The sequence below is a fragment of the Misgurnus anguillicaudatus genome, chromosome 24 (assembly GCF_027580225.2).
Source record: "Misgurnus anguillicaudatus chromosome 24, ASM2758022v2, whole genome shotgun sequence".
In the NCBI taxonomy this organism is placed as follows: domain Eukaryota; kingdom Metazoa; phylum Chordata; class Actinopteri; order Cypriniformes; family Cobitidae; genus Misgurnus; species Misgurnus anguillicaudatus.
In genome coordinates this window covers 38,892,470-38,907,516 of record NC_073360.2, presented here as the reverse complement: position 1 = coordinate 38,907,516, position 15,047 = coordinate 38,892,470, and the positions used below count along the sequence as shown (strand labels likewise).

At 41.5% G+C, this 15,047-nt stretch overlaps 2 protein-coding genes across 2 annotated transcripts in view; both read left to right on the top strand.

Annotated features, from left to right (window-relative positions):
• The window catches only part of LOC141361709 (NACHT, LRR and PYD domains-containing protein 14-like), a 273,710-nt gene that overhangs the window by 194,363 nt on the left and 64,300 nt on the right, over positions 1–15,047 (top strand). The gene's annotated exons all lie outside the window — the stretch shown is intronic.
• LOC129438619 (protein NLRC3) overlaps positions 4,135–15,047 on the top strand; it is a 34,076-nt gene continuing 23,163 nt past the window's right edge. The window contains exons 1-5 of the mRNA XM_073862957.1: positions 4,135–4,236; positions 9,672–9,755; positions 13,260–13,373; positions 13,621–13,734; positions 13,979–14,125. Coding sequence (XP_073719058.1) covers positions 9,721–9,755; positions 13,260–13,373; positions 13,621–13,734; positions 13,979–14,125 — 410 coding nt within the window. The 5' untranslated portion in view covers positions 4,135–4,236; positions 9,672–9,720. The remainder of the gene's footprint in view (positions 4,237–9,671; positions 9,756–13,259; positions 13,374–13,620; positions 13,735–13,978; positions 14,126–15,047) is intronic.

The following is a 15,047-nucleotide window of genomic DNA, read 5'->3' as shown; positions in this document are numbered from 1 at the left end:
AGAGCATATTAATAGTGCTTTAAGACTAGAACATAAGAATAATCCCTAATGTGCAATAAAGACTCTTGCACCAGTATGAGCCACAAGATTGCCAAATTTGGCATTTTGACATTTTTGACTGTGTTTGCTCTCCCTGATCTTGTATATCTTCACAACACCACAATAAAATGTGTGTATGTGAATTGTGCAGAACTGGCACAATTGTTTTTTTATTCAGTAAGTATATTTAGGTCTTTCTTTAACATTTATTAACCATGTTTGTTGACAAATTGATTGCCATTTGGATTACCATATTTCTACTACAAATAACACAATAATTATTATAGTGAGAAAATAGTACATTTGTGTTTAGCCTTCTTTGTGTTTTTTCCTACAAATACCATAGTTAAATTATGGTTACTGTAGTAAAACCATATTTATTTTAATGGTGTACTTTAGTGGTCAATGCCAATATTGAGCCGATACACAACATTTACTGTAGGTGTCATAAAAATTACAGATGACTTAATTTAATAAAATTTCTATTGCATTTTGTAATCTGATTTGTTGTGAGATTCATTAATGTTAGATTTCTCTCTAAATTAAGTATGACAGGTAGGAACTTGGAACTTTTTAAGACCAATGCTGTTGGACCCGCTCACTTTTTCTCAAATTTTGCGCATATGTCTGTTCACTTGTCAGAGCGCCATCAGTCAAATCCATTCCACTAGAGAAATGCCAGAATAAATTAAACTGTTACACATTGTAGCTACAGCATTGACTTTCACACTGATGTTTCCTTAAATACATTCCTTAATTTAAATCTAAAATTGACATTTTGCACCGACGTATCTTAAGGGTCCTATTCTTTCTGTGTTTTTAAAACTTTGATTGTGTTTACAATGCACAATATAACATGTGTTCACCCACAAGCGTTCCTCTGGGCCAGTCTTCCCAGTCCACTAAGTATTCCACTCAAGGACCTCGCTGCCGGGAGTCCATGATGTTGCAGACTCGATAGAGGGGCTCCTCTTCCACCTGCTTTGGTACTGGTGATAGTAATTATGGAGAAAATGACCGATCTCTTGGATTTTACGATCAGTCTGACCATTAGTCTGGGGATGATACTCAGAAGATAAACTGATAGTAACCCCCAGGAGTTTGAAGAAGGCTCACCAGACTTTAGAGATGAATTGGGGTCCTCTATCTGAGACTATACCCTCTGGGATGCTGAAATTGCAAAATACATGGTTGAAGAGGGCCTTGACAGTTTCAAAGGCGGTAGGGAGTTTGGGCATGAATTTGCACCCCTTGGAAACTCTGTCAACCACTACTAAGAAACAGGTACAGTTTTGGGACTTGGGCAGGTCGGTCATGAAATCAACATCTAGGTGGGAGTAGTGGCAGTGGCAGTGGTACTAGTTTACCCACGGGGAGTTTTCTGGGGGTGTTGGTTATGGAGCAGACTGAGCAACCTTGAACGTACCGGGAGACATCCTGGTAGATGGATGGCCACCAGTACAGTTGACTGAGGAGAGAGAGGGTGTGCCTGCTACTTGGATGTCCAGAGCCTGTAGTAGAGTGAGCGGAATCCAAAAGCTCATTGCGGAGGTGTGTGGGTATATAGATGAGACCTTCGGGTACCCCTGGTGGAGCGGGATTGAGGAGACTTTTCTGGGCAATTTGCTCGTCGATATCCCAGATGATCAGGCTGACGAACATGAATGGAGGGAGAGTGGTTTCAGGTTGGAGATCCATGGCAGTAGAATTATGGAGACGAGAGAGGGTGTCTGCTTTGAGGTTTTTACTACCCGGCCTGTAGGTGACGGTGAAGTCAAATCGAGTGAAGAACAATGCCCAGCGGGCCTGGCGGAAGTTAAGTCTTTTAGCATCATGGAGGTACTCAAGGCTTTGGTAATCGGTGATGACCTGAAAGAGATGATTGGCGCCCTCACTCTTCCAGGGTGAGTTTGATGGTAAGCAACTCTCGATTTCTATATCATAGTTCCGCTCCACGAGGACAGTTTTTTGGAGAAGAAGGCACACCTTCCTCTGGTCCTTGTGAACTCCATGTTGATCGATGATATATCCGAGGAACTGTACCTAATGATGATATATCTGAGGAACAGTTCTGAGGAACTGTACAGTGGTGGTATGGTGGTATTTTCTAGGTCTAGGGTTACATGACAATGATGTTCAGAGAGGGAGGTGGAAAATATGAGGATATTGTCTATGTATACATTTATAAAATTGTTAAGGTAGTCATGGAGGACCGCTGGCGAGTTGGAGAGTCCGAAGGGCATGACCCAGTACTCATAGTGGCTTGAGTGGGTTACGAATGCTATCTTTCACTAGTCACCACGGCGGATACGGATCAGGTTGTAGGCACTTCGCAGGTCCAGCAAGATACGAGCCCCACGCAAATGTTCTAGTGCGGCAGGAACCAAAGGAAGGGGATAGCAAAATTTTACCGTCTGGGAATTGAGATTTTGGACCACCATCCTTTTTGGCCACAAAGAAGAAACTGAAAGCAGCAGGGGAAGTAGATGGACGAATGTACTGCTGTTGTAAAGCCTCCTCCACATACTCCTCCATGGCCTTTTGTTCTGGGATGGCCAGAGGGTACATACGAACCTTGGCTAGTGTGGCTCCTAGTAGCAGGTCGATGGCACAGTCCCATGGCTGATGAGGAGGAAGTTTGCTATTCACGTCCTGGAATGCCCGGTATTCTTGGGGTAGGCTATTTCCACATGGTGTTGGACTGGAGGGACTTACGACGGTCATGGAACAGAGAGGTAGATCAGAACTGGATTTGGGTGATGAAGGACTACGAAGAGAGGGAGACTTCAGAATGGAAAAGCCTTCATTGTGGCCCAGTTACGTCATTGGCCTTCAAATACAGCATTCGAAGGATGCAGTCCCTAAAAAAAGAAAATTGTCAACACTAAACGGAGGATATATGACCCAGACGTAAGGCCTCATTTCAAACACAGTGCAGAGCAGCGCTCTCATGCGCTTATGATTTGTTGAATCGTAAGATACGATCTGATTGACTAAACCTGACTACCGATGTGGGAGGTGGAGCCCTGCCAAAATACACACATACACATATTGGAGGTGATTTACAGGTAACTGACAATTTACACATGATAAACTTGTCTTGTGCATGATAAATGTACCTCGTCATCTTGATTATCTGATTTTTTTCAGTATTATTATTTACAGCATGTGCGAGTTGTGGCCGCGTCTTGAACAGTTATTTGATCTTTGATTAGTATAATTTTTTTTTACAGAGAATAAAGAGATCATTAGCAAAAGACATGTATCATATGCACTCTCGAGGTACAAAGGTTTACCTCCCCAGTGACAGCTTTTGTGCTTTTTTTCTGAGTGTACATGTGTGTTGTATTTCACTTCATATCTGTATATATATTTACTTACCTTTACTTGTTTTATATATTCACTGATTTACTGTTGTTTTTATCTTGTTGTTTAGTTTGATCTTATATTGTATTGTTTGATAATGGTCAGTATGTTGACTGTCTTTGCCTTCTATTATTTCAAATGAAGTTAGACTGAATATTTAAACACCACTTGATATTGTTCAATATCCTCAGATTATTTTATTCCACTGTTTCCTGTCTGCTGTTCTATAGCTTTATCTCTGTGTCTTTGGTTAAACGTTGACACAGAACAGAGTTGTCTTTGTTTGAGTAACAAAGATAAACTCATTTTCCTGGTAGAGAGATCTGTGGATTTTTACTGTTATACTAAGATAAAACCCCACAACACTGTTTATTTTTTAACAATTATTATAATGTTTCTGATTAGCTATAGTATGTACTGTTTTGATTAAATAGATAACTAACAAAACATAGTAAAACCCACAATAATTCAACATCAATTTCTTGTGAATATCTCAGCCAAAGCCCTCATAATAAATGTCGCCATTTGTATTCATTGGATGCACATAACACTTAAAAAACTTCCTTTTCTAGTTTTTTGTTCTGTCTCTAAGCTTTATAAGGTAGTAAACACATCTTATTGATTTTTCTTAAGAGAATGAGGTAAATTATTAGTTAACTATATGAGAACTTCCTCATACTATGTGAAATCAGTGTGATCCTTCCTCACACAAATAATGAAAAAAATCCAAACCCATGTGACTTTCTACCTTGGTACAAAAGAGGGGACATTTTGATTTCAGTTTAGTGAACAAACGGATGCTAGAACAACACATTATAAGGATTACTCCAGGTTTGTAAGTTAAATTTGTTGTAAATAGCACTGTAATGCTTGTTAACTGGCAACAGAGAGAGAAAAACCTCAAACGCCTTTATTGTCTTGTCGATCACAGGGTTAGAAGTTTAAATGGGTGTGGTGGTTAGATATCCATCATCAAATGTATTAATATAACTAAAGCTCATTCAGATAATTTTGTGTAGTTGATGTAAAAGTTGCAGGATTTTGAGAGAATTCAGTCAGATTGTAAATTCAGGTGTCACAAGGCGCTTTTCACTTCTTTTCAGTTTCTCTAGAACCAATTTATTATTTGATATTTGTTTTATCGTTTCTTAAAATTTAAAAAATATTTTAATCTTAAAGCTATTTATTGAAAGTTTTGCGTTGTATTTGATATTTTAACATCATATGTGTTCATATTTTGTAAAGAGCTGTTACACTCACGGTACATTCACACAGGGCGAAACGCTTTAGAAAGGTGTGTCTGAAGCGGGGCCAATATGGGTTGGAATAAATTAGATTAAAAATAATGAATAAATACATGGACATTTATCTGTAAACTTGATGCACATTACAAATGTATTTTACTATCCACGAGCAAATGTCTTGAGATGTGAATATATGAAATTCTGAATTTAAATGAATGTGTATCAATTTGTACAAATGGAGTCATATGTGATTAAAATGTTTTTGTTTAGCTTACAAATATCATATCTTGCATATGATAAAATAAAGAAATGTGGATTTGTGTATCAGATAAAATGCCTGCTTTTATCCCGTTCTGTTAATTTGAATTTTGAGATTTAATTTCGCCATTTAAAGCACTTTATGAGCCAAATACTAACAACTATCAATAAATGAACCAATCAAATGTATTTCATTTTGTGTTCGTGAAATTTAAGATTTAGGTGAATGTGCATCGATTTGTACATTCAGATACATATTTGTGAATTCAGTGGATCTGTTTCGACCTCACTCTGAACGTCACTACAGTCTAAAAAGGAATGATCACCTTCGTTCTGCCTATCACCGAAACCAAATGTCAACAAAGTCGAGCAGAGAATGCTCCCGTTTCAGTCTCTCACCTTGATTGCCTCATACGAGACTGTAAGTAAGAGACTACATATTCAGGTAAAACTTCCTAATTATTTCCTTATTGAATTCCACTAATTCGTTACTTAAACAACGAGTCAATGTGGATGTGTTATCCCTATGAACCTCCCACACAGTGATGGACGACACCACAGTTGGGGACGACCTCGGGGGGATTCCGCATTCTAGCTCTGCAGGGCCAGCTGACGGGTCCATAGTGTTTGGGAGGGCATCTCCTGGCCTGTCCCACCACCTTCTATACCTGTGGCGGATGACTATGCTGCAATGCTGAGGTCATCATGGGGCACAATGTCGAAATGCCCCCAGTTTAATGGAGGCAGCTGGCAACAGCTAGTTACCCGGTTGAGACTGGACTGGGGAACATGCCACCAGTTGAGTCATCCATGGCTGCATTGACATCCCTGGGCTTTTCCTGTGTATCCTCCGATCCATGGTGCCCTCGTAAGGAGTGTGCCAAGATGGACCGTCTGATGATTCTAGAGCCCTGGTGGATGCAGCTCTTTCTTCCTCCCCGTGGCACGTCTTTCACCCTGGATCCCAGGAGGTGCTTGACTGCATTGAATGTACTGCAGCATCTAGGGTAGCTATCCAGTGGGTTTGCTGTAGGTTTTCTTCAACTGCCGGCTGGCCACCTGAGTAGGTATAGGCTGCGGCAGCCCACTCAGCCTACACCAGCAGGTGACAACCCGGAGGCCCCACGGGACTGGCAATTTCGTGCACCTGACAGACGTACGGCCTCAAATTCCAAATTTAGGGGATGGCGAGGACCACAGCGAGGTACAGGCAGGGGTGCAAGCCGCGGTGGCTCCTGCGTAGGAGTCCCGGGTCATCCATCGATTGTCCTTCCCAGCTGTCATGGACCTCCTGGGAGGGCATTGTGCCAGACCCTTGGGTCGGGGCTACGGTGGCTCGCAGCTACCGATTACAATTACCGGGCGACCCCCAGCGTTTTCAGGGGTCAAGGAAACATCCGTAAAAGACCTGGCTTTAATGTCCGTCCTCATCAAGGAGGTCCAAAAGTTACTTCTGAAGAGGGCCATCTCAGAAGTACGGCCCAGTGCACAGCTCACTGGGTTCTACTCCAAATATTTTATCATTCCCAAAAAAGAGGGCGTCATCTGCCTGTTCTCGACCTCAGGCCCTTGAACCGATACCTCATGGTGCTGCCTTTCAAAATGGTCCACACAAGAGTGGTGATGCAGTCCATCCAACAGGGGGAGTGGTTCACATCCCTGGACCTGAAAGACACATATTTCCACGTCCCAATCTGCATAGATCACTGGCCAGCGCTTTGCCTTCCGAGGCAGGGTGTTCCAGTTCCAAGTCCTTCCTTTTGGCCTTTCTCTGGCCCCTAGGGTGTTTACTCGAGTAGTTTCAGCTGCCCTGTCCCCCCTCCAAACTTGAGAAATAAAAATCTTGCCCTACCTGGACGATTAACTCATTTGCATCCCCTCTTGAAAAAGTTCTTGATCAGCAGTCCTTAACCTTCTAAGACCTGGATGTCCACATATGTGGACATAAATTTTTTTATTTTTGCACCATAATACATAACTCTGTGTAACTGGAATCTGTTGTACACAAACATGGACAAATACACTGCTTCATGTTCTTAGAGAACAATTTGGTTATTATATTTATTGGTTCTTTCTAACTTCAAAATAGCTGGTAGAAATCTGAAAAAAGACACACCAAAACCTGGGTCCCAAGAGAATAAACAAGGTTTTGGAACTGGCCCAAATCCAGCCTTCCTTTGCCTCACAAGCAGAACAAGACAAGTTGCTCACGTTGTGCCCAGTCAGGGCCTTAAAGGCCTATCTGACCCATACACAGTCTTTGAGAAGAATGCACTCACAACTGTTTGTCTGTTACGGGGCTGCAAGGCAGGGACTGCTGCTTTTCAAACAAATGCTGTCTCATTGGCTGGTGGAGGTTATTTCCCACGCTTATGTCACTCGGACTATTCTGAGGCAATCAAGGTGAGAGACTGAACCAGGAGCATTCTCTGCTATTTATAAATGTGGGTCGTTCTGCTTCCGGAGGTCATGGACATGACTTTGTTGACATATGGGGCCCTATTTTAACGATCTAAGCGCATTGTCTAAAGCGCACAGCGCAACGTCTAAATGGGCGTGTCCGAATCCACTTTTGCTAATTTAACGACGGGAAAAATGGTTTGTGCGCCGAGCGCAAGGTCGAAAAGGGTCCTATTGTAATGGGAGTATTTTGGGCGTAACGTGCAATAAACCAATGAGTCTCTTTAAAAAAAACATTTAAAACAGATGCATTTGTTTAAAGCAAATTGCCTAAAGCTTTGTGCCTTCTAACGTCTCATAATTGGTCCTCATTTATGTCCAAGAGACTCAATAATAATCTTTTACATTCAACCCTTTAATCTTTCATATTTAAAAGCGTTTTTGTGCTCCTGCGCATTCATGTAATATGTGATAAGCAAACCCGCATTGTCCTCCCGTTTAGGCGCATATTACTAATCTTTAAATAACAAAAAACATATTGCGCCATTGACTTTAGGCTTTAGACCAGGTTTTTGTTGCTCAATGGCGTAGTCTATTTTAGTTGCCTCAAAATAGCAACGTGTCAACAATGCGCTTGAACACACCTCGTTTTAGAACAGAACTGCCATGGGCGCAAAAGGGGGCGCAAATGCATTTGCTATTTAAACAACGTGGCGCTAAACGAGAAATTATAATTGCGCAGGGTGGAAACTAGCAAAAGACACTTGCGTCGCACATTGCGTCGCATTGCGCCGGGTGTAAGATAGAGCCCGTGGTTTTGGCAGAACAAAGGTGATCATTCCTTTTTAGACTGTAGTGATGGTCATCCCTCGGTCTCACAGATCCATAGTTGATATGCGTAACCTACGGTATATTTTGTATCATTATTTCACAATTTGTGCACGCAAAAAAAGATGTGCATTTGTGGATCAGGAGACGTGCATGCATTCATTATGTTTCGTTAATTTGGTTTTTGAGACCGTTTCTCAATCCGAATGCTGCAGCGTTGCATATCAACCCTGGTTTATTTTAGTTAATTGAGCATTACATTTGCAAGTCATTAGCATATTACAACAATTTACAATTACCTAAGAATAATAGTTAACTTTATAACTGTTGAAATTCTGAAATAAGACAGTCTTGATGACGTATGCAGCATACAAATGCGACCTCCGGAGGCTGCAGCCTTGAAATTGAGAAATGGCCTGAGACTTTCATTGCAAGGTTTGCATGACAATCCACCGCACAGCTGTGGCTAAGGAAAGCAGTCACCACTAGATGGCAGCCTTACAGAGTTTAACACATGAAATCAGTTGGGTCACTTGCTCAGTAGTGGTACCACCAATGCCATGCTGGATGGCTGAGTAACATTATTTGTAATTTGATCAGTGATTTGATCTAGGAGCTTAATTAAAATGATAAAAACGTTACCAGTGTGGGCCCTGACATTTCACAATTTATATCACACTAATTAGGTACGATTATAATTCATGTTTTCATTCATGAATATTGTATTAACAAAGTATTTATACACACTTTAAAGTAGCCACGCGTTGGCGCTTGAAAAGTTAAGAAATTTTCAAATACTGCCATGAGCAACGACAGTGACGCAACCCCAATTCAGTCCGGCAACGCATGAAGTCACTTATTAAAAGTAAACGAGAAGCGTTAACGCTTACACCCCATCTGAATGTACCGTCAGGGTTCATTTATCTAAATTATAATGGTCAGGCTCTCAAGTTTTACCAAAAGTTTGTAGTGAGATTAAATCTGTTAGGGGAGGGGCCATTCAGTTATTTGCAGCAGTGGCCCCTCTGCCCCATCAAATTAATGTCTCAAGTTTTTGCCAGCAGTTTAATTTCCCCTACTGTTTATATTTGACCTGCACAAATAAAAATGATACAAATTTGGTAAGTCAGAAAATTTATAAAATGGACGGACACATTCATCCACACCATAAATTCTTTTATGTATTTAAAAAATACAAATGTATCAAAATTTAAATGAAATCTGGCCCCAAACGGCCTGGTGGTGCTCAATGTACACCCAAATGAAAAAAGTAGTACACTCTGATAATGAACTTATAGTGCTCTGTTTTCATGCACTAATTTTGTACTTAATAAAGTAAAAAAAAATCTTCTTTAGTACTTCTTAAGATAATCTTAAGAAGATCTAAGTGTACTTATCTGTGCTATTTTGAGACACCATGAATATGATCTAAAATGTGCTATTAACATACTATCTCTGTATTTAAAAAAAATAGTTACCATTTCTAGTAAATTTGAACCCATTTTTTCATGCAAATTCACTTTGATTTTCATTCAGTGTCAGTTGTGGAGATCAGATTGATCAGATTCACCTCTGCAGCTCCATCATGGACCAAACACAAGATTTTTCTCCAGGATGCAGGTACTTTATATTAATACTATATTAAAGGGCGTTTTGCAGGTTAAATTTTTCAACGAATTTGTGCAATTTGCTTGTTGATAATAAACATTTAAACTGTTATCCATTGTATTTTATGTTGTTGGGTATCACAAAACCCCAAAAAGTATGAAAAAGTACAGCGGTTTGCAATGATTCTCCTTTCCCCCACAACGCACTGTATGACGTCACGCTGGGGAGAGAATTTACCAAAGCCGCCTTGAGAACATTGAGAATGACTATAGAAAGACGAGTAAAGTACAGTTCTAATAGCGCAGATTAGTGATAAACTAACTTGTGTAAACAAGCCACGCCCCTTCTTAGTTTCCACCTCAAGGAGGTCCCCAAAGCCAACCCAATGACCAGACAACTCAAGTGCACGTAAGTATAAAAACATAAATTTTATTTAACTTAATTAAAATGGATATGGGAAATGGGGCGGGGGGAAGGGATTTAAAACTGAACTCTTGTTCTGCCCTCCAGGTGGGCCGTGATCGGAAGAGAAAGGGGGGGAACAGATGGGGTCAAGTGTCCGGGATCCAAGACACTGCGGGGGGTGCGTGGCTCAGGCGCCTCCGCCTGGTTTTAGGTTCCCGTGGCGCCCTCCTCTTCCTCCTGGAGGCAGAATGAAATGACAAGATAAGTACTGGGCTTATAAAACTTCTTTTGTTTCGTACCTTTGTCATAATGGCACCGTATCTCTTCGGTACGTGGTGCTGGGGGCTGGTTTCGTAAGTGTTCCTTTGACTCACGTGTATGTTTCTTCCCTCTCTTTGCAGGTTGCCACTAGAACACAGAAGATCGATTAGCTATACTGCTGTGGACTCTCTCTCACCTTTCCAGCTTGGAACGACGTGCAGTAAGTACGGTACAGGTGAGGTTTTCCTCGTTCCCTTTCTCTCTTTCCACAGGCTGCTGACTGGGACACAGAAGGTCGGTTATTTATACTGCTGGTTTCTCTCACCTCTCCAACTTGGGACGACGTACAATAAGTACGGTGCAGGTAGAGTTTTCCTCGTTCACTCTCTCTCTCTCCACAGGCTGCTGGCTGGGACACAGAATATCGGTTATTTATACTACTGGTTTTCTCTCACCTCTCCAACTTTGGACGACGTACAGTAAGTACGGTGCAGGTAAGGTTTCTCGTTCACTTTCTCTCTCTCCACAGGCTGCTGGCTGGGACACAGAAGATCGGTTATTTATACTACTGGTTTCTCTCACCTCTCCAGCTTTGGACGACGTACAGTAAGTATGGTGCAGGTAAGGTTTCTCGTTCACTTTCTCCCTCTCCACAGGCTGCTGGTTGGGACACAGAAGATCGGTTATGTATACTACTGGTTTCTCTCACCTCTCCAGCTTTGGACGACGTACAGTAAGTACGGTGCAGGTAAGGTTTCTCTTCACTTTCTCTCTCTCCACAGGCTAACACTCCTGGTCAGATGGCAGTCAGTTTAACATGCATTGTATATGGATTGAAAATATGGTGGACTTACAGCGACCGGGCTCTCACACTTTGCCAGATATTTCGAGACTGTATGGTGATGGGGTGTCGGGGGCAAAACCTCCCAAAGGCTGCTGCTGCTGCAGAGGGGAAAATGCTACGCTGTCGCACCGGGCCGAGCGCTGCCCTCTCCTCTCCACTTCCTTGACTATAGAGCACTGGACAGGGGCGCCCCTTTGAAGAGGCCTCGGGCCAGGTGGGATCTACTCCGCCTCACTCTGCAACAGTAGACGTTATGTAGATGTGTACACAAGCAGCATTAATCTTTGGTTGTACTCACACAGTCTCTAGCGGTCTAACTCTTCACCACCACTCTGCAGAACAACTCAGCTGCAAAAGATGCCTGCTGACGAACACCACAATAATACTGCACATCCAGAGCTCACTCACAGCATATGCCAGGTAATAAACAACTGAAACCTGCAGCCTTTTCGTTCTCCCACAGCGAGGGTAGCGGAGGCGGGGGTTTCTGACAATACACACACAGCAGGACACAGCACCACGTCAAAGTGAAGTCTCCACAAGAACACAGACTCACCCAGCGCACTCAAGTGAACACTTAGGACGCCCCGTCTTCCTCCACTTCGCCGGGGGCTGTAGGCGTTGTTAGCACGGCCCAGTCAACATCCACGTCGCTGTAATAGCCCAAGTTCGTCCTCCTCCGGCTCTCCCACCACACTGCTCCGTGGTAGGGCCGTCCTCCCTTTCCTGGAGTCGTTTGCTACAGAATAGGTTAGTATACAGCGTGTCCAAAATCAATGTTTCATACTCAGTCACCATATAACCTCCTCTGATGCTCTCCTCTTTGGTACACACAGGCGATTATTTCCAGCCACACAGAACGAGGCGTTTCTTCCTGCAACAGGGTTACGCAGCGATTTCACTAATATCCAATTTCCTCATACAAGCAACCACTCACGCTAACTCCGCTTCTCCTTCTGTTTTGTTTCAGTGTCCAGCAGTTTCCAGTCGTCTTCCAGCCACTATGGTTTGTTCCGTCCCACACAGCCACGCCAACTTTAGGCCTGAAAGGATACCAGCACAACAACAAGCGCACTGCAACAGCACCAAACGAAAACCCCAACAACAGACCCCAAACTGTGGTTTTAGATGATCCTTTATACTGCCCTACTCGTCGTTTCCTCCAATCACCAGTCGCTAATGTTAACTAGACGCACCTGTGTTGAATCGCTGATTTTTCGTCTCGCGGTGTCTACCGGAAGTTCCGGTGTTCGTATTCTCCCGTCCGGGCGGAAACACTTCCGGGCGGAACCAAACTCTCCTAATTTTGGTTCCGCCCCTGAAAAGATCGTCACCGTGTGACATCTGTATGCGGTCGGATCCGAGTGTGCTGCAGCTGCTGACTGCTGCTGCCTATAAAATGATCGTGTGATTCGTTATAATCGCATAAACAATATAACAAAGCATCCTTTTATTTCACAAAACAATATATTTGAGATATTATTTGATAGACTAGTAAGTGTGGATTAAGGATGTTTAAAAATCTCTAGCCTGGTGGTCAGGACATAAATGGATCAAATCAGCATATTTGCGAAGTTTTATTTATCTCCACATATATCATAAATAATAATTAGCATGGTAACTTTGCAGTATAACACATTATATATTTCCTACGATGTATATATGATTTCCAAATTATATACGCAAGTATTAAACAGCAATAAATGTCTCATCTATCTCTATGGCTCTGGCTGAGGCTTTCTCCACTTCTCCCCAACGTGACGTCATCGCAGAATTGGGTAAAAAAAACTTTAATACCAAAAACGTAAAAAAAGTAGTCTTTAAGACCATTTTTGAGACATTTTAAAAATTATACACATATCTTGAGTGATTTATGTACCCATTAATCGACAGTGGTTAACCTGCAACACGCCCTTTAACCTTCATATTATATTAAAAAAAAATTATTATGGTCATGTTAAATATTAGTAGTGTAATTTAAGGTATTAACTCTGTGTGTTTTATAGTTCAGATCATCAGAAGAGATCAGATCCAGAGTTCAGCTGTGTGTCTATGAAGAGTGATGCGTCTATGGATCCACCACACAACTTTAAGATTGGAGATAAGAGGCCTGCTGTCAGGTATATAAAAAAACTCTGAAACATATGATTATCTTTTATATGGTGATGTTGAGAGATACACAGCTGTGTAAGCACTCAGTTAAATTTACTTTCTGTACTAAATGCAAAGATCGTAAGTGCTTTTAAATAACAAATGAGTTTTATAAGTGTGCATATTTATATCTATACTGCAAATATAACACTCATTTAGACTTAAGTAGACCTACAGTAGTTCACATGATTAACTGTAATGTGTTGTGTTTTATAGTTCAGTTCATCAGAAGAGATCAGATCCAGAGTTCAGCTGTGTGTCTATGAAGAGTGATCAGTCTATGAATCCACCACCCAACTTTAAGATTGGAGATACAAGGCCTGCTGTCAGGTATAAAAAACTCTGAAACATATGATTATCTTTTATATGGTGATGTTGAGAGATACACAGCTGTGTAAGCACTCAGTTAAATTTACTTTTTGTACTAAATGCAAAGATCATAAGTGCTTTTTAATAACAAATGAGTTTTATAAGTGTGCATATTTATATCTATACTGCAGATATAACACTCATTTAGACTTAAGTAGACCTACAGTAGTTCACATGATTAACTGTAATGTGTTGTGTTTTATAGTTCAGTTCATCAGAAGATATCAGATCCAGAGTTCAGCTGTGTGTCTCTGAAGAGTGACGGGTCTATGAAGCCACCAACCAACTTTAAGAAAGAATGTAGCTGCAAGCAGGGATGTCAGGCCTTCCCACGTCTATTGATCACTATACGGTGCCTCCCAGAAAATATTATATATATATAATGTTCAGTGTTGGGAAAGTTCACTTTCTACATGAACTAGTTCAGTTGACAGTACACAAATTTTAAAATGAACTAGTTCAGTTCATAGTTCCAAATTTTGAACTAGTTCACAGTTCCAAAAATGAACTAATTTATAGTTCTTTTTCCCCATATTATTTATTTTTTTAAATATTGCCATTATAGCCCATATAGAACCACAGACAGGAATTATTTTATCAGTTTTAACACTGAAGCTAAATGCATCAAATTTCATCTTCATATCCAACTTTAAACCCTTATCCAACCAGGGTTTACGAGCATTGACTCTCTTTTAATTTTTGTATTTGCTTGCACATACCTTGAAAGTCTAGCCGGGTGCTTCAAGGGGGTCGCACATCAGGCGAGAAGCGCTGCGAGGCGTTGCGTGTATGACAACTCGCAGCTATTGCACACCGCACGTGCACGTTAAATAGCGTGAGCGTAGTCAAAGTCTATTTCAAGATCCAGAATATGCGTAAGCAGCCTATGTTAATCGTTAACGATTTAGGACAAATATGATGTTATTTAATGTTAAACTATGCGAGTGGCGCGGCAGGGATTTGGATAGCAGCGTCCAGTCAGTGTTGTTTTTGATGACGCATGCTGCCTGGTGGCAGTGTTGCCAGATTGGGTGTTTTTTCCGCTACACATTAAGGCCTGTTTACAGTGTGTTTTAGACAGGTTTTCTCCTGGAAGACTCTATAGAAATCTGGCATGAATGACGTTAAAGTGAGAGAGCGTGCCGTTCACAAGCCCCAGAATGAACGAGTTCACCTTGCGTTCATCAGGCAGTAATACAGTACGTTCACGTTCGCCCAAAATATGAACTAGTTCATGAACTTTCGTTCAATGAACTCGTTCAGGCACAACACTG